Below are 20,712 nucleotides of genomic sequence, written 5' to 3'. Positions count from 1 at the left end.
TTTGCATTAGGATTTCATTCATTCTCATTATCTCTAGCCGCTTTATCCTTCTACAGGGTCGCAGGCAAGCTGGAGCCTATCCCAGCTGACTACGGGCGAAAGGCGGGGTACACCCTGGACAAGTCGCCAGGTCATCACAGGGCTGACACATAGACACAGACAACCATTCACACCTACGCTCAATTTAGAGTCACCAGTTAACCTAACCTGCATGTCTTTGGACTGTGGGGGAAACCGGAGCACCCGGAGGAAACCCACGCGGACACGGGGAGAACATGCAAACTCCGCACAGAAAGGCCCTCGCCGGCCACGGGGCTCGAACCCGGACCTTCTTGCTGTGAGGCGACAGCGCTAACCACTACACCACCGTGCCGCCCGCATTAGGATTTATTTAACAAATTTTAAGTGATCTTAAAACATTATTATATTTATTATGTTTTTAATATTTTCCATGTAAGTATTTTTTGCGAAAGAGTTTTACTGAATAAACAAAGCTGCCTTTTTTTAAATTATTATTTTATTTTTATCGGAACTGGAAGTGTTCACAAATAAAGAGACTTGATTTTATTTTGCATTAGGATTGATTTTAAAAAATTCATAATAATAATAGATTATTATATTTGTTAGATTTTTAATATTTCCCATTTAAGTGTTTTTTTTTTTTTTTGAAAGAGTTTTACTGTGTTTGACTGACAGCTCCGCTCAGCCATTCCCTACTCGGATTCTGGCGGACTGTTTGACGAGTGACCGATCCATTGACGGTAAACAAGGATGGAGTGGACTTCAGTGGCGACTATGATATTGAATTAATTCAACAAAGTGTAAATTCAGTATCACAGTCGCCACTGAAGTCCACTCGATCCTTGTTTACCGTCAATGGATCGGTCACTCGTCAAACAGTCCGCCAGAATCCGAGTAGGGAATGGCTGAGCGGAGCTGTCAGTCAAACACAAGTTAGCCAATGGGAATGCATTCCTGGACAGCCCACCCACACGTGAAGTTTGTGCCAAAACTGCAAGCAAAAAGTCAGGGAGCGCAAACGAGAAAGCTGGAATCGCAACCAAAATAAATTACGTCAAACCAAACTGAGAAAGACGCGGAACAAAAATAAAAGGTTTCTGAAGAGTAATAGACTGATATTTTGCACGGTTACACGAATAATTTGTTTGCCAGTCTAAAAGAATTGACTTTTTTTTTGTGTATTTTGATTTGTCGTTTTTGTTTGATATTTCAAAAGTATTGTATGAACATTTTGGCACAAAATTGATTCCATAGGATATCAGCTTATATACCGTGAGGAGAGAAAAACAAAATGGTGGAGCGTGTTGCTGAATCAACCGAGGATGCAATAAAAACGATACTTGGAGACAAAACCCCAAAAAATAAAAAAAGGCAACAAAATATGGAATGAAAATATTTGATGGTTAGAGCGTATCTTTTTTATTTTTCAAGAATTATTATTATTATTATTATTATTATTATTATTGCATTTTTCACAAATTGCTCCTGTCATTTCGCCGGTTTGTTTCCATTCTAAGCGGAAATTATTTTGTTGGACGTTTTGTATGAAGGTTTTACTGATCGAATTTGCAAAAAATAAAAATGCTCCGTTTCTCAAAATCCAGTGAATGTGGATAGAATAAAACAGTTATTCCACTCAATCTGGTCGTACACGGATTATAGCCGCGATCAGCTCATGTACGACTGGATTTTGTGGAATAACTGTTAATTATATGACACGGCACGGTGGTGTAGTGGTTAGCACTGTCGCCTCACAGCAAGAAGGTCCGGGTTCGAACCCCGTGGCCGGCGAGGGCTTTTCTGTGTGGAGTTTGCATGTTCTCCCCGTGTCCGCGTGGGTTTCCTCCGGGTGCTCCGGTTTCCCCCACAGTCCAAAGACATGCAGGTTAGGTTAACTGGTGACTCTAAATCGACCGTGAGTGTGAACGGTTGCGTGTCAGCCCTGCGATGATCTGGCGACTTGTCCAAGGTGAACCCCGCCTCTCGCCCATAGTCAGCTGGGATAGGCTCCAGCCCGCCCGCGACCCTGCACAGGATAAGCGGATACGGATAACGGATGGATACGAGATTCTATTAGGATGAGTGAAATGAAAACCTTCTAAAATAACAATCAAAATTTTGTTTGTCGAGGAATCCAGGCACTCGTTAAGTCCTGGAACACTTTCATTCGACTCCTTTCTCCTCACCTGAGGGGAAAAAGACAGCAGCTGCTTGATGTGGAAACGAATAAAAATCACTGCAGTTATATTTTCGTTTTTAGTTTCTAACGGATGCTTCAGGGAAGTGAACTTTTCGGAAAGCCCTTTCGTTTTTTTTTTTTTTTTGAGCGAGATCTTAAACTGTCTCATCCTTGAACTCAGATGAGCGTATACCAAGACCTCGTTCGCATTTTAGTGTGTTTTGGTCTCGTAATATGGCCTGCATGTCTTTGTGTGAAGCGAACGCGTAAATCTGTGCCGCACGAGTCTCCTGGGATCAGGGCTGGAAATGAAAAAGGCAGTAAGCAGCAGCACTGTCTGACACTGATTGCGCTCCTCCAGTATGCGGTAAATGTTTAAAGAGGTTTCACTTCCCAACAGGAGGTGGATGTGTGTAAAACAAGCCAGATGTGCTTTTACTTCAGCTTCAGTTTCAGCAAGGAACACTCCCCCCCCCCCCCCCCCCCCCCAACACGCTGTGCAGTGGCTAGTCAAGAGATTGATAGAGGAAGGAAAAAAAACCCTTTTCGAACGTATCTTGTAAAAAGAGCTTCATAAGCGGCGCTCCTTCCTATCCTGTCTTTATCAGTCGATTTGCGACCAGAGGTCCAGGCATGGCTGTGACTCGTTTACATTCCACCTCATTTCTCGTGTATAGTCTCATCGCGCTTTGGGACTGGAACCAGCAGCACCAGAGTTTGAGCATCTGCTCCGGTACGTTTAGCAGCGGAGGAGGACGTGCGTCTCAGCCGAGCCTTCGCAGCATTTAATCAACCTGCTTTTTAACGACCTTCCGCAAAAACGGGATCAACAGTTCATGGGCTATTACGCTCAACAGCTTCTCAGCGCCTTAATACCGTTTGTGCTGTGAGCAAGAAATAAGCTCAGGAGAAATGGATGTGGCGTGCTGTAATAGCACTTATGGCTAATGAAGTGTTCGCACAAATTCATGTCAGAAATTCTTGGGTCTTAACGGTTTAAGTGTGATTTCAGGAGAAAGTTGCGAAAATTTATTGAATAGAACAACGAAAATCCAAGTCCCTCCCTTCTTCCCCCGTCCCAGGACCTGGTCTTCCCAGGCAGTCGGGGTGGGTTTCCACTAAGAGCGTCTTAACTTAGAGAGAGAGGGAGCCTTCATTGTGTTGCTCGCTCTACCATTTAACGATGATCTTTGTGCTGCGATGCTTTTGGGAAACTCAGGCGAGGTCCTTAAGACGCACTGGGTGGCGCCGATCTCTGTTTCTACAACCCCGATTCCAAAAAAGTTGGGACAAAGTACAAATTGTAAATAAAAACGGAATGCAATGATGTGGAAGTTTCAAAATTCCATATTTTATTCAGAATAGAACATAGATGACATATCAAATGTTTAAACTGAGAAAATGTATCATTTAAAGAGAAAAATTAGGTGATTTTAAATTTCATGACAACAACACATCTCAAAAAAGTTGGGACAAGGCCATGTTTCCCACTGTGAGACATCCCCTTTTCTCTTTACAACAGTCTGTAAACGTCTGGGGACTGAGGAGACAAGTTGCTCAAGTTTAGGGATAGGAATGTTAACCCATTCTTGTCTGATGTAGGATTCTAGTTGCTCAACTGTCTTAGGTCTTTTTTGTCGTATCTTCCGTTTTATGATGCGCCAAATGTTTTCTATGGGTGAAAGATCTGGACTGCAGGCTGGCCAGTTCAGTACCCGGACCCTTCTTCTACGCAGCCATGATGCTGTAATTGATGCAGTATGTGGTTTGGCATTGTCATGTTGGAAAATGCAAGGTCTTCCCTGAAAGAGACGTCGTCTGGATGGGAGCATATGTTGCTCTAGAACCTGGATATACCTTTCAGCATTGATGGTGTCTTTCCAGATGTGTAAGCTGCCCATGCCACACGCACTAATGCAACCCCATACCATCAGAGATGCAGGCTTCTGAACTGAGCGCTGATAACAACTTGGGTCGTCCTTCTCCTCTTTAGTCCGAATGACACGGCGTCCCTGATTTCCATAAAGAACTTCAAATTTTGATTCGTCTGACCACAGAACAGTTTTCCACTTTGCCACAGTCCATTTTAAATGAGCCTTGGCCCAGAGAAGACGTCTGTGCTTCTGGATCGTGTTTAGATACGGCTTCTTCTTTGAACTATAGAGTTTTAGCTGGCAACGGCGGATGGCACGGTGAATTGTGTTCACAGATAATGTTCTCTGGAAATATTCCTGAGCCCATTTTGTGATTTCCAATACAGAAGCATGCCTGTATGTGATGCAGTGCCGTCTAAGGGCCCGAAGATCACGGGCACCCAGTATGGTTTTCCGGCCTTGACCCTTACGCACAGAGATTCTTCCAGATTCTCTGAATCTTTTGATGATATTATGCACTGTATATGATGATGATATGTTCAAACTCTTTGCAATTTTACACTGTCGAACTCCTTTCTGATATTGCTCCACTATTTGTCGGCACAGAATTAGGGGGATTGGTGATCCTCTTCCCATCTTTACTTCTGAGAGCCGCTGCCACTCCAAGATGCTCTTTTTATACCCAGTCATGTTAATGACCTATTGCCAATTGACCTAATGAGTTGCAATTTGGTCCTCCAGCTGTTCCTTTTTTGTACCTTTAACTTTTCCAGCCTCTTATTGCCCCTGTCCCAACTTTTTTGAGATGTGTTGCTGTCATGAAATTTCAAATGAGCCAATATTTGGCATGAAATTTCAAAATGTCTCACTTTCGACATTTGATATGTTGTCTATGTTCTATTGTGAATACAATATCAGTTTTTGAGATTTGTAAATTATTGCATTCCGTTTTTATTGACAATTTGTACTTTGTCCCAACTTTTTTGGAATCGGGGTTGTATCACCGTCGGTCTTAATGGCGCAAGTATTACTCTGGGTTTTCTGGCAGGGCTTGATAGAACAATCGAAGCCAAATCGTGCTTGCGGCAACAATTTCCTGGTTTTGAACTCGCATCCTTTTTCCGCTTCTTTTGATCGCATTTCCTTCAGAAGTTCTGTCACATGGGATCGGAAACAGCAATATTCAAGTTTCACGTGTTCTCCTTGTGGGTTTTCTCCGGTTTCCTCCCAGCTAAGACAGATTGTCCGTGTGTGTGTGTGTGTGTGTACGAGTGCATGCGATGTCCCATCCGGTACATTCCTGGATTCCTGCCTCATGCACAGTGTTCCCGGGATAGGCCCTGGATCTACGGCAACACTGACGAGGATAAAGTGCTAACCGAATATGAGCGAGTTATATGTACGGTTGATGGTTCCAGCTTTCTTGAGAGCCGTGCATTCAGGCAGGAAATCAAGTTGAGACTTACCATGGTAACACACTGCACTGAAAATTTTTCAATTTTTGAAAACAGTAATTTCTCCATTTCGTAGCACAATGCTAATATTCCTACACGTCAGTGCAAACCGAACATGTTTGGTGATGATATCTTTCATTAATATTCACCACTTAGCATAGATGAGATTGTTCTAGAAACGTAGCTGTGAGCTTCGCCAGTTGAACGTGCTGGAGGGGGCGGGGCTTTGTGTGCTGTTGCGGTAAACGGATATCATGTTTTACTCTGTCCACATTCACTGGATATGACCAATCGCGCTCTCTGATTGATTGGCTACTCTACTACTAGGATATCAGCTCATATACCACGAGGAGAGAAAAACAAAATGGCGGAGCGTGTTGCTGAGTCAACCGAGGACGAAATAAAAACTCGAAAACAAAACCCTAAAAAATACAAAAACAAAGCAACTAAATATGGAATGAAAGTATTTGATGGTAAGAACGTATTTTTTTTTCAAGAATTATTATTATTATTATTTTTATTGCATTTTTCACAAATTGCTCCTGTCATTTCGCCGGTTTGTTTACATTCCAAGCAGAAATTATTTTGTCGGACGTTTTATACAAAGTTTTTATTTATCAAATTTGCAAAAAAAAAAAAGGCTCTGTTTCTTAAAATCAACTCGGTGCTACGCACCTCATCGGCTGTCAGCTCATGTACGACTCGATTTCGTGGAATAACCGTTAAATAGTCTTCAGTATTATAGGTAACTTAAGCAGTTATGCATATCTTTGTTAGTTCTTGAAGCTCAAGCTACAGTGGGTCGTTAACAGAGAGCGCACGATGAGGACTGACCTGGCACGTAAAGCAATACTAGTGGGCGTGGCCACGAGTAAAAATGAGCACACCGTATTCTTGGATTTCAGTCATGTGACTTTTCGTAGCGGAAAGTTTTACTGGAAGTGAAACAGCTGGTGGTCGAGCAAACCAAAACGGCTGCCGTAGCGCAAACAGCTAGCGATAAGTTATCAGAGGACGCTCGTAATCTAGAAGCCACTGCTGGCTTTAGATATATTCAGAAGATCGCTGTGTGCAATGGAATCGACCCCGACAGTCTGGGAAAGAAGGATTTATCATACGATCTGGAAAACGACCCTTCAGTCGAGTTCCCCGACATCTCGAACTATCTGATGTTGCAGACGTCCTTCTACACCGCAAAACAGATGGCTGGGTAAAGGACCTCGCTATCAAGTCGCTGCCCAGTGAATCCTGTATTGTTTTTTGCGTGTGTAAGCTTTTTGTTTGCGTCTTTACAATGAAGCGGAAACAAACAACAGCTGGCTTGATTCTCACTCGTCTTGGCTCTTATCTCTCCGCTAAATCATTCACAAAGATCATCAGAAATCCCTTTAAAGACCTTAGTTAAACAAGACGGAGAAGAAGTGATCACGGCGCGTTGTAACTGTACGGCTGGGGAAGAATTTTGTCGCGACCTTCATGCATATGGACTTTGTGGGGCGTAAACAAAGAAACAGCTGGAGAATCAGCTTTAGCGCTTCGGGACTAAAGAAAAGTAGCGTAAAATAACGATACAAACCTTTCACCAAGTGATCACCGCAAACTCCAGCACGCTTCGACTCGGCTCCCTTCGATTTCACTGAAAAGCCGCGTTTCTCCACGTCTTGTTGTGAAATCCTGTGTTTTATTAGTTCACGGCGAACCCTGAAGAAACTTTTACCAGTTTCACGGTTTGATCGATTCGCTTCAAACAACGCAAGCGTACGGCATTTTTCATGCGAGCAATACACCTTCTCCGTACAAGCGCTTTTGTCAACTGAGCTTTGGTTGACCACCAGGTAAAGTTTTGAATAAATAATGAGGCGGACGTGACGTGAAGTGACGTGACACCCAGGAATTCACAGGCATGCACAGCAACTGGTCAGTTCACTTATGCGAGCACTGAGACATGCACGTTTACTTCCTTCGCGCCTGGCACCGTGAACTCTCTGGAGTCGGGTCAATTATTCGTTTACTGCACTTTTTAAAACGAGCCGTCAAAGAAGCTAAAATTCAGTCGGAGGTTTGAGTAATAAATAAATAAAGTTCCATCGGGGCGCAGATAGGATTTTTGAACTGGGGGGGACTGAGCTGTCAGCAAATGATTCCATTTTGTGTAAATGTGTGTGTATATATATATATGTGTGTGTGTGTGTGTGTGTGTGTGTGTGTGTGTACTGAAGCTTCAATATACATTCGAATTGTGAGTTTTCTAACTGAATGAACATTGGTAGACAAAGGCCTACCTGGTCAACATTGCTCGGTTTTTGAAAAAGCGCTGTAATTGTTTTTTGTTTTTTCATTGTTGACCCCACCAGGGATTGCCTGCAGGCCAGGAGGACAATGTTAACATCTTAAATCTCATAATTTCAGTTAACAGTTGCTGCTTACTAAAATAACATTATACATAAAAATAACAACATTAAAAGATATTCACCTACAGCCGAGAATGCTGTTATTTTACATTTAGCCTACTTCAGGTAAGTCCAAGTTCCTTATTATTATTATCAGACTAGCTACTCAACATTACAAAACAAGTATTTGTCACATCTGGGAAAGGCAACAGGCAGAGGATATTTACATCTTTTGGTTCTTGAAACAAACGCTGTGATTTTTTTTCCCCCTCTTCTCTGGCTTAATGTGGCAGAAAGATCACCAGCTCGGTCATTAGACAGTTGTTTATGATCACTATGGTTACCGCGACAGGCAAAGTCCCCAGCTCCCCTTAGGACCCCGGGGTCGAGATGGTGCGTTACATTTACATTGGAAGTCGGAACTTGGAGCTCCGAGCAACATAACCTCAGAACTGAGCGCTTCCCAGTTTAAAGGATATGGGACATGAAACATAAATGCACGCTATATCAGTTTCTTTCCATTAAAAATATGAATTAATTGCATCAACAAATACAAAATCATCTATTAAATTCAGCAAAATCGTTATATTCGTGATGATGATATGGCATTTCTGCTCGACTTCCGATATGCATTTTTTGCAACCGGAAGAGCCGCTGTCACGTGATCATACGTCACAAAAACTTTCGGGCACAGCACAAGCGGGTAGATGAATGGAGAAGTGGATGACAAGAAAATTGTTTTTAAAGTACATTGGACATCATACATTGGACATCATGGTGTATTGTGCTGCTTATGGTTGCAATAATTCCAATGGGAAATGCCCTGGAGTAAGTTTTTTTGCATTCCCCAAGGACCTGAAGCTGAGGAAAGTGTGGGCTCACCTGCACATGCGCAGTAGGCTTGGTAGGACAACTTTACAGAACACCTGTTGAAAAAAACTTTGCACCTACTGTTTCCCACAAACTGTGTTCGGACCATTTCACTGAGGATTCTTTCAACATTAATACTCAGGTACTGAGCGATATTAATTCATGAAACAGGAAGTATAAGAATGAGAAAAAAAAAACAGTTCAAATCGGGAAGCCGCGCACACCTGCGCCAGGCTGCACAAATGTGCGCAGCTTCCCGACCCAAACCGCCTCTCTCTCATCCTTACACTTCATGCCTCATGCTCCATGAACCAACATCGCTATTTTTTTTAAAAAAATCGGATCTGCGCGATTCAGCCGTGAAAAAGGCGGCATCCGCTGAAAGGCGCGCTGTTTGCATCCCTGCACGGAGGCCAGGGGACAGGGTAGGAATATTTTTGTTGATATGAGTGATCCGGTGTGATTTCGCGACCCCCCTGTTGAAGACCTCTGCGCTAAGCGACTGAAAGCCGAGGTAAGGATTAGTATTATAATTTTGGGTGTATCAATTATTGATTATCATCATTCCGACTCGTTTCGCCATTTTGAATGTTTTCATCTCGGACTCTGGAAGCATTGTATCTCAATCAATCTCGAAAAATATCAGCAAAAAAAAAAAACTAGCTTGCGACGGACTTTAGCTAGATCTATGATGAACTTTCAATGTATGATACAAAAATAATACTTCTTTCAACAGATCATTAGCCTTTGAGCAGAATTGTTTTTAACTTACCAGGAAGTGTTATCAAGCCGACCGCTTTCAGTTTCATGGGGACTGAATGAACTCTCACTCTCAGAATCATCTGACCCATCAGAGTAAAGACAAGATCCACGTTCATGTGAATTTCCAGCTATCGGTTCGAATTGATAGGGTCTAACTTCACATCTCTGTGAAACATTGGGAATGTCACTGTCGATGGTGTCCATTTCGGTAACCTGTTTACATTCGATTCCCAAGCGCTGGCTCCTTGGAAAGTTTTTGTTACGTCACGGGTCACGTGACCACCTAGCTCATTAACGAATCCTTGTTTTACGCTGATGTATAAAAAAAACTTGAATAATGTGATGATTTTCACATTTTTGACGCCCTGCAGTGATTTAGATGGCATTTCTTATGTCCTTTATACATAATTATGCCCAGGTAAAAATCCATGTCCCATATCCTTTAAAAACTGGGACATCATGGAACATGGAATTCGAAAAAAATGGCCAGTTAATGAAATGAAACGAAAACCCCAGCGTTTATGCTGGGAGATGCTGGATTTCAATGCTTTTCCGACTTCAAACTTCCAACTTACGAGTACAACTGAACGCACTGCAGCAGAAACACCGCTGCTATCAAATGGATGAGCTGTGCAGTGTTATTAACCGAGAATTATGTGGAAAATGAACACCTTGCTTTCCCAACTCTGCAAGGATCTGCTCCAGCCTACACCGATTCAAGAAGGGGAAAATGTGGATTGATCACTGACAAGGCTGCTGCTGCTGCTGCCATTTCAACTTTGTGCTGCAGTGTAAGTTAGTTTAACTCACGGAACATTAATCCTCACTTTTTCTACCCATGTGTGGCGCCTTACATAGGGACGGTGGGTGGGGGGGACAGATGGGGGTCACTATAAATCTGAGGGGGGACATGTCCCCCCCCGTCCCCCGTGCTATCTGCGCCCTTGAGTTCCATTGATCTCCATTGCAGAGAATTCTTCATTCTGCTGTACACAGGTTCTGCCTTGACTACTCTGGTGCCTTTGTACCGATCTACCTTTTCGTTATTTATTTATTTAAGCTTTTTTTTTTAATTACAAGAAATAGCTGTTTGCACAGTCAAGTGTTTGGAGAGTGTTTTTAGCCACAGGTCGAGCGAAATCCTCGCCCAGTGGAGCCTCGCGTGGTGGAACAGACCCTGTGAATATAAACGTTCGCTGTTCAGCTGCTCCCCAAGCTGTCGTACGCTTCATAACGGAAAGAACGAGGCTTTCAGCCTTCAGGGTTTATTTTTCCTGGAAGCTTAAACCTGTGATTATTTGAGGTTCTTGTCTGCTCTGCAATCAGTGGACTAGAGTCTGAAATGAGAGGATATGGGTTTGGGAAACGACTTCTTCTAATAAGATTCTAAATATAGCCTCGTGTTTCTGTCGATTCTCCGCTCTGCCTCTCTCTCTCTCTCTCTCTCTCTCTCGCGTCCTGCTCTTTCTCAAGTGTCCCATTTTGCCCCAAAGTCATCAGAAGATAAAAATCGTGCTCGTTCTTTCTTTCTCTCGCTCTCTCTCTGACCTGCACCTTTTCATCATTTCCCTGTAAAGTTCCACTGTTGCTCAAGTCTGCCTCTGCACGTCCTGCTGACGAGAACACGATACACTCTGCCAACACCAAGACTTATCGATGACTCAGAGTGTGAAAGAAATGTTGCGCACACACACGCGCGCACAATCACACCTTGTGCAAACATTGTTTTAAGGAAGTACTTAATGAATGACCCGAAGTGTTCCAGAGAAATAGCTTGAATGACGCGTTTCCTCAATTTATACTTTCACAGGAATTTCATCTCTTCAATCTGAAGAAAATGTCCCAATGCTGATACGAAGCAGCAGGGTCGTTGATGTTGATTGTAGTGTTGTCATATTATCAAAGCAGCTGACATTTTGTTCCATGAGAAAAGTTTCTGGAAACAAATCAAAAGTCCTGAAAGGTTTAAAAGGATGTACTTTCTTTCTGTGAGAGAGAAATTAGTCACGGAGCTACGTTAGCGGTAATGTGTTACGATAAATAACTTGCCGTTATTTAGTCCTGGATCTGACTTGAAACTGCAACCGGTGGCGAGTTTCCAGTCCAAGAGGACTTGAGTATTGGGAAACTGGAGCATAGGTCGCGTTAACCGACAATTGTCCGTCATTGACGGATTTTTTTTTAGCTATGACGGAAAAATCTGAAGGCCGTCGGTCATTTTGACGGATGTTTACCGTTACCATTACCAATAACAATAATAGCCTAATAATAACAATAATAAAGGCGGCACGGTGGTGTAGTGGTTAGCGCTGTCGCCTCACAGCAAGAAGGTCCTGGGTTCGAGCCCCGGGACCGGCGAGGGCCTTTCTGTGCGGAGTTTGCATGTTCTCCCCGTGTCCGCGTGGGTTTCCTCCGGGTGCTCCGGTTTCCCCCACAGTCCAAAGACATGCAGGTTAGGTTAACTGGTGACTCTAAATTGAGCGTAGGTGTGAATGTGAGTGTGAATGGTTGTCTGTGTCTATGCGTCAGCCCTGTGATGACCTGGCGACTTGTCCAGGGTGTACCCCGCCTTTCGCCCGTAGTCAGCTGGGATAGGATCCAGCTTGCCTGCGACCCTGTAGAAGGATAAAGCGGCGAGAGATAATGAGATGAGATGAGATAACAATAATAAAACACACAATTGAAATGATTGGCAAGTCGTGGCAGAGTTTTCGTATACATAGTCTTCACTGCCGTCACTTTCAATCTGAGCCGACGTTGCGGCGAGTCTTGATGTTCAGTGCACAGGCTGCTCATGTAGACACTGTAGCCACTGCGCAAGGCTGTTCCGCCCATCGCGCTCCTGACCGCACTCTGACTTTTCTAACCACTAGCACAGTGAGATGGATTAATGTTTCCCTTCTCTGCAGAAGACACGTCATTTTTGCTATTAAAAAAAGAGATGCATTGGGTTGTTTGTGTCGTTTCCCTGCCTGTACAATAGCGCTCATTTAGGCTAGTTGTTTTCTTGTTTTTAAAATGAAACAAATGCCGATTTATTGTATTCTTCCCCAGCAAGCTTAGGAACATCACTGCTCGAATATCTGCTAAACTATCATTTTAATGAGAGCACGGGTAGACAAACTAACATTTAAACATAACTTCGTTTTATTTAAGACCTTCCGTGTCAGCAGGCTCCGCCGAGCCGAGACGCGGGGTGCAGCTGCACCACTGGTGCAGAAAGACGGCATGCTGCAGGATTTCCTCCCTATGAAGAGAGTACTAGCAGGGTCGGGAAATCCAACTTTCAGAGGCTCTTGTCGGCTTCTGATCACTTCCCTGGGAGAAACGTTTCCCGACTTCAGAACTTTGGCTGAAGTGGCGCTGGTTATTCCAGTCTCCAGTGTCGCAGCAGAGCGCGGGTTCAGCCTTCAGAATAAAATTAAAACGTCAATGAGAAGTCGTCTGTCCGAGGCAAAGACGCAAAATTTAATGACAATTGCCTCAGCAGCAGTCTCCGTTGACGACTTTGATTATGCACAAGCGAGCTCCCAATTTAAATCCATGCGGGCCAGAAGGAAGGTTTGAGCTCACGCAAACAGGTCAAATTAGATTGTCACTTAAATCGTTGTAGTGGACTGTTCATATTTTAACTGCAATTGTCTTGCTACGTTGTAAAATAACATTGTTCATATGCCCGTTAAGGCACAACAGCCGCAATGTTTTTAGCGGAGGGAAAATGGGTTCACAAGTGACCGAACGTCAGAATCTCTGCTCATCTTTTTGCATCATAAATACATAAATAAATGATGAAATAATACAAGCTTGTTCTGTGAATTAATTTTTAAATGAAAATGAGTCCATGAAAACACAAGTTATTAAATATATAGCATTTATAGCCTATATACATTGTCATTTAAAAGTTAAAATAAAATGACAGATAATAATGGACAATGACGGAATTTTTACGACCCTGTCCGTCAAAATGACGGACAATGAAAAAGTCTAACGTAACCACTGAACTGGAGTTACTCTTTAATCACGATTGCTCCCGGGAACGCTCCGTCCCGGAGTGGTAGCACCTGCCTGGGTTCCAGCTATGGGCTAAACAGTACATCAGCAATAAGGTGCTGGCAGCAGGGCGTTTTCCAGTGCAGTGTGGTAGATGAGCCCAACAGGGTCAATGGCGCACCACCAGATGGCATGCGGAAGAGCCACAAAAATGGCCAACGGATGGCATCACTCGGCAAGTCGGTTGTCACTGCGGGGAAACTTCCATACCCGTCAGGTCTGTGGCACTTTTGTGCACCACTTGACATCAGGTCTGGAGCTCCAGAGAGACAACACGATGGCTAAGACGTTTGTCTTGCCTTACTGTGCAAGCCGCTTTGTTAGAAGAAGAGAATAGTATGCAAGAGCTCACGAAGCCAGACATTCCGTGGCAGCTTGGCCAGGCCATTCATGCCGTCGCTCTGGTGTGGGCCTCGCAGCCCATCTGTGTTTCTGTGCATCCTAATGAAGCACTCATCATCGCTAGCAATGGACAGCTGACACACATTACGATAACTGTAACACATCGCGGATTTCTTGTCCTCAAAAAAAAAAAAGTCAAAGTCCCTGCTAGGCCAGGATCTGGTCTTCCCAGCAGAGGTGGACAGTAACGAAGTGTACTCAAAGACACTTTTTGAGTATCTGTCCTTTACTTGAGTTTTTTTTTTTTTTGGAAACTTATGACTTTAACTTCACTACATTTGAAAGACAAATATCGTACTTTTCACTCCACGACATTTCTATCAAGGTCCTCGTTACTATGAAGCAGCTTTGAAATTGAAAGTGGACGTTTTTCTTTTCTTTCCTAAAACATGATTGTTTTTTTTTTGTTTGTTTGTTTGTTTGTTTTTCCTGCAGGTGACACCGAGAGCCGATCAGTAATCACTAGGGTCACGTCACGTCCATAGACTGGATAAAATCAAGATCAGTGATTTCTCAGCAGCGTTATTTAACACGATCAGTTGATGGCAGAATGGAAGGAGGCGGTTCTTCTGCAGAACGTACGCACTCATGGCCCATGAACCCATGTTTCAGTTTTCTGAAAGGAATAAAGATTCGTTTCGTTTTAAATGTTTGCTTTGTTTGCCGAAAACGAACCACATCACCGCCTACAAAAACTCGCCGTCCGACCTGCGGAAGCATATTGAGGTCTGTAAACGTTTTATTCCAAGAGAAAGCTTGCAATGAAGTTGTCTGTGCTTTTAGAGCTAGCGATAACGCTGCAATAGCTATGCAGTCTGGTTAGCCAGGTTGCCTTGTCCACGGCTAACGTTTACACGTAGCTAGTTAACTTGGGCACTGTTAGTTAGCATGTAAAAACAGAGTTACGCTAAAGTGAATAACGTTAACTTATCTGAAGTGCTTTCAGAAATGTGTTTTAGCATAATCTTGCTAAATAAACAGAATGTAGAAATCTTTCTTATCTAGTAGCGTTAGATACACAATATGATTTCGAGTTTGAAAAGAGTTTGCTAGCATGTCAAGTTGAGTCTCACTGACTAGCTAGCTTAACGTTAAACCACCATGATGCACAGCACGTGTTCATTTTGTGAATTCACATTTCTGTCTTTGGCGTTAGGTTTCGTAAGTGCTGTGGCAATAATACAACGATGCGTTGACGGAAAATGTACTTTTAATACTTAAGTACTTTAACTTTAGTAAAAATTTGACTGGACAACTTTCACTTGTATCGGAGTAACATTGAACCAGTGGGATCTGTACTTTGACTTAAGTAATGAAGTTGGGTACTTTGTCCACCTCTGGTTCCCAGGCAGTCTCCAGTCCCAGCACTACCCAGCTCTTTGAGGTGCATGGGTGCGGTGCCGATCTCCGTTTCTAGCGAGCTTGCCTAGTGGTTAGCGTGTCGCCCCCCCCCCTTTCAACTGGGAGATCGCAAGTTCTACTCGCAGTCGGGTCATACCAAAGACCATCATAAAAACGGTACCTACTGCCATCTAGCAAGGCACGCTACAATACAGATGCGAGTGGAGAAGTCAAACTCTCGCCGTTACCAAAGGACTCGCCCCCCCACTGTAACCCTAGCTAAATAATTGGCGAGAAGCTGAGGGCTATTTCATGTCCAAGGTATTTGTTTATTTGTATTTGCCCAGTCGAGAAGCAGATTTAAAAACAGGAATAAAAAATACCCTGCTCTATATTCGATATATCTCTGTATATGTTCAACGGAAACATAAAATTTTATTTATGTAAATGTTACGTGTAAATTTTGATACACGTACAGTTTCGATACGTCGTAATCTTACCGCCTGCTGCACTACACACATCGACCGACACAACAGTTTTACGAGCAGCGAACAAATCGGTTTGAACGAATGCTTGCTGAATCGCGTAAAACATTAACGAAGCCTGGACGATTGAAGACGTTTGGCACAAAGTCGTGATTTAACTCTCCTGCGAACGCGACATGCAAATAAACACCCCGACCAGACATTCTTCAGCAATTTGTTGACTTTTTGTCAGGATTGTTAGTTGATCATATACCTGTTTGTTTCTTTTCGCATTCGCTTTGCACATAGTTGGCGAACTAGCTTGCTGTATTTTATTATAATACTTTAGCTATCACTTTTTAGCCCGGTCAGTTTCCAAGGTAACCAGAAAACAGGCCGGAGACGCCGCTTTTATCCGTCACTTTTCACTTTAGACGTCAAATGTACGCTGTTTCGAAGGTTTTAGTTCTTTCCTTCCTTCGGAGGTGAACGACAGGCGAAGAGAGAGCTCCGTGTGTGTGTTTTGTGTCGTCTGTAGCGAAGGAACAGCTACATATCATGACTGTGGACCTGCACTGCAGCTGCTGGCATGAGATAAGCGAGCAGATGGGTGGAAATTGGACATTTGGCGGGGTTTAAAAAAAAAAAGAACATTTCACATTTACGTAACGTCATGATGGCTGATAGAAACGTTATGCAAACTGCATTCTTCTTTCCCGACAAGACTTTAGTGAAACGTGTTTATTTGATGGACGACTCTACTACCAGTATGATATTGATGTGTTTATTTATTGTGATTATAATTCAGCTTCCTGTGTCACGTTGCTGCTTTTTTTTTTTAATTCTTCCACAGTTCTCGATTCTGATTGGTCAGAAAGTGATTAACTTTCTTTCCCAGCAGCCGTGATGATAGTCCAGCCTCAAATCACTGGCTTATATTTAATACGCTTGCTCTAATACCTTATCGTTTCTATAGCAACAGCTCGTTCACGGAGACTTATTGGACACGACTGACACACCGTCTGTCTAAAAATAAGCAGGTTTTTAAAATGTTGGTTTAACGTTTCTGGAAGAAGTCCCCGGTGTCAGCGCTTTGTAACAGACATTAGGTCATCCTTAAAAAAAAAATCCGTTTCCTGTCTACCGGGTGAGCAAAAAAATTTTCAGTCGGGACGGAGGGATTTTTTTTTTTTAATATATGGATGGATAAGAAATCGCAATGCTGTGTTTGCTTTTTCTTTCAGTACTTTTTTATTACAAAAGCAGACACATTTAATAAAATGACGGTTTAAATCAACTGAAACTTGTACAAAAACTTTAAGTTAGCATTTTAAATGCTGACTGCAACATTCGCAAAACTTTTACAAAGGTACTTAAAATGTCCGACACACGGACTTTTTGTAGTTCTAAATCGAGCGTTAGGCCGAGTTCGGATGAAATTACACTATTAAAATGATCACCGAATGATTTGTTTTTCTGAATCTTTACTATTTTGTTGTTCGCTAGAATACCATTTTGCGATTTCACACTTAAGCAAATGTTTGAAAACTCCGGATCTGCTTCCTTCATGGTGGCGGACATTTTTTTGTGCCGCACGGCGCATGCGCAGAGCTGATTCAGTTCTATATTCTGCGCGGAATGCAGGGCTTTCCACAAGCGCCGGCTGCCGGCCACACAATTAAGTCCAGCCGGCTACTTTAGTGACTATTATTTTTGTAGCCCACAGGCTCTAAATATTAATTTTCGATTTTAATAAAATTAAATGTTTATCTAACGGACTGACAATAATGTCAAACTGAACCGCACTCATTTAAGTTGTGATTCGCGCCGTTTGTACCGATAATAACCACAAATTCCCCGCCGACTTCGTTGATCAAGGGAGAGTAACTCATCCGCGGCCCCGACATGCGGTGTGTGTGCGCGCGCACTCAGCGGAGGCAGTAGTGTGTCGGGGCCGTCGGAGGGAACAGAAGCAGAGATGACGCTTATTTTGTCTCCGGTAAACCAGTTTTCTCTCCTTCAATTACGTGCTGGCATCAAAAGACACCGTTGGTTGTAAATGAAGCCAAACTGAGTGGTTGGAGTGTATTTTCATACACAAATGGAGAAATGTTGGCTGAGTGTGTAATTGTGTCGCCCCACTGCAGACCGTTGTCGTTGTTAATTCATAGCATGCTCAGCTGCGTGAATGTGTCATGCACCGAAAATAAGAGATTTACAAGCCAGGAACGCCTCATGATGCAATACGCAAGAAAAGAAAGATGATTTACTGCCATTTTACTTTGTATTTGAGTAAAGTGAATAAATAAATGGTCTGTGGAAAATACATTTAATCCTGGGAACTGCGTGCACAGGAGTTTATTTTGTGTTTACTCCCCCAACCCCGGCTGGCTACTTATGTGTCATGGCTGGCTAGTATGAGCCTTAGTGGAAAGCCCTGGGAATGCGCAAACGTCAAGTTCAATTTTAGATTTATGAACCGGAAAAAATGTCGAAAAACCGGCGTTAAAAAAAAATTTTCAACTGCGCAAACGGTACTCACCCGGCCGGTGGACCGGAAACAGAACATTTTTTAATAACGGCCTTATACACTCCCCGGCCACTTTATTAGGAACACACATCCATCCATCCATCCATCCATCCATCCATCCATCCATCCAACTGCTGTTTTGATGCAGTTCTCTAATCAGCCAATCCCTCGGCAGCAGCACGATGCATCAAACCATGCAGAGACCAATCAAGAGCTTCAGTTAATTAATGTTCGCGCTACTCAAACGTCAGAATGGGAAAAGTTGTGATCTCAAACCAAGTGCGACTTTCTTTCACTGTGGCATATGGGTGTTGGTTTAAGTATTTTTTTGGTTTGAGAAACTGCCGATCTCTTGGGGTTTCCACACATGGAATGGTGCGCAAAACAAAAAACAGTGAGCTGAGCGAGCGAGCGAGCGGCAGTTCTGTAGGTGGAAGGATACAGTAACTCGTATAATCACTCTTTACAACCGTGGTGAGCAGAAAAGCAACAGCAGAAGAACATCAGGTTCCGCTCCTCCTGCACCCAGAAACACGTTCCTATTCCTATTAAAGTGAGTCACGTGACCAACCGTTCTCGCTGCTGTAACTTGTTTCGTTCTACAGCATTAACTACACGCAACGATAAACGGATAAAAAGTACAATGCGTCAATCATTCTGTAATAAGTAAGTTGTAATCGTGGGCGGATTTGCTGACGTGGAATCAAACTCCTCCCACCACGCTGTCACACACTGATTAGCTTCCTGTAACCGCACACCGCTGAGTGTTTTATCCTTTACTTAAAAGATTGTGAGTGTTTTTCTTTGCGTCGTCGCAATCCTTTTCAGTTCTCGTAGCTTTCAGCGCTCACGTTCGTCCAGTAAGAACCAGACGCGGTTATGCTTGATATTAATCCCGTGTGTGTGTGTGTGTGCGCGCCTTCAGCTGTCTCACCATCTGCCCGTATGATCCGCGCTAGATGACGTCTGCTGCTTGATCACAAGCAGTCGGGTCAGAACTATCTTAGTCAGCTTTAAACACGTGTCCCTGTGGCCCGAGTCGCTAACAGACGTGAGCGTCCAGGGTGTCGACACCTCTGAACGCAGCTGCTGTGGAGTAAAGGCAAACACAGCTCTGTGTGTGGGGTTTAACCTACAAACAATCTCCGCTCTGTCCTCGACAGCAGCTACAGCACATTCCAGGAAGGGGACAAGACACGAGACAGATTGACGGACAGGAGCCGCTACTCTGCTCTTGCTGCCTCTCCACCCCCAGTCTGTGTGTGTAAACCAGGAGGGAGGTATTTCTGCCCCACAGATGTCCCTGCAGGGTGAAAGGGCATCTGACCCACGCCAGTGTCAACTCCCATCTGTCACTTTTTTTTGCGAAACAATAGAGATTTCCCCCAGACTCGTTCCAGATTGAAGGGCACACGTGTGAGATGTTTCTCCTCCCCCTCCTCCCATTCTTTTATTCAAGCGGTGCTGCTGGAGGGCATCAGCTGGCGATCCCGAGCACTGAAAAGACTTAATGAAGAGCATGTGGCGTGTGGTTTAGTGTGTGTGTGTGTGTTGCCTCTCAGAACTGGAGACGTATTTAGAGCAATAATTATTTGTGTCTCCCGCCTTTAGAACAACTCTGTATAAAACATTATAGATGTACAATTGATCATAACTTGATCACGATAAATTGATCCGACATTAAACAAACATATTTGTCTAATGTTAGGTCGTTTTTACTTTGTTAATTTTCTTGAAAAATATTTGATGTTTTCTGCACTTAGTACAGAGGCCCCAACTTGGGAAACTCCAAAGAGGGAGATTCTCCCTGTCTGCAAGTAGCTCGGAGGGAGACGAGTTTGAGTGCCGTAGGCACGAAGGCGGGTGTTTTTATATGTGTGTGTGTGTGTGTGTCACTTCATGGGGACACATGTCGGCCGAAACGAATCTGAGAAAATCGCAAAAGAAGCTTTTTTTTTTTCAAAATTTGTGATTTTCGTTTTTTTCCATCATGTGCAAGTTGAGATCTTGAAGAATGCAATCAGTATTTCAGATAATAGATTGTTTTGTTGGAAAAGCATACATTTTTTTATTGCAAATTGTCTCGTTTTTGTCAGGACTGTAGCCTGCTGGGGGGTGTGGGTAAATTACCATATGGGCCATTCACATGATGATTTAAAGGATATGGGACATGAAACAAAAGCACGCTATATCAGTTTCTTTCCATTAAAAATATGAATTAATTGCATCAACAAATACAAAATCATCTGTTAAATTCAGCAAAATCGTTATATTCGTGATGATTATATGGCATTTCTGCTCGACTTCCGATATGCATTTTTTGCAACCGGAAGAGCCGCTGTCACGTGATCATACGTCACAAAAACTTTCGGGCA

General features: G+C 43.2%; 1 protein-coding gene across 3 annotated transcripts in view; it reads left to right on the top strand.

Annotated features, from left to right (window-relative positions):
• The window catches only part of susd6 (sushi domain containing 6), an 88,307-nt gene that overhangs the window by 23,728 nt on the left and 43,867 nt on the right, over positions 1–20,712 (top strand). The window contains exon 3 of one of the 3 annotated variants that reach the window (XM_060916338.1): positions 14,438–14,580. The exons of the other annotated variants lie outside the window; for them this stretch is intronic. Within the exon in view, the coding sequence (XP_060772321.1) occupies positions 14,553–14,580 (28 nt within the window). The 5' untranslated portion in view covers positions 14,438–14,552. The remainder of the gene's footprint in view (positions 1–14,437; positions 14,581–20,712) is intronic. 3 annotated transcript variants of the gene reach the window in all.

This window comes from Neoarius graeffei, chromosome 3, assembly GCF_027579695.1.
Source record: "Neoarius graeffei isolate fNeoGra1 chromosome 3, fNeoGra1.pri, whole genome shotgun sequence".
NCBI classification, from domain to species: domain Eukaryota; kingdom Metazoa; phylum Chordata; class Actinopteri; order Siluriformes; family Ariidae; genus Neoarius; species Neoarius graeffei.
This window is presented reverse-complemented; position numbering and strand designations above follow the sequence as displayed.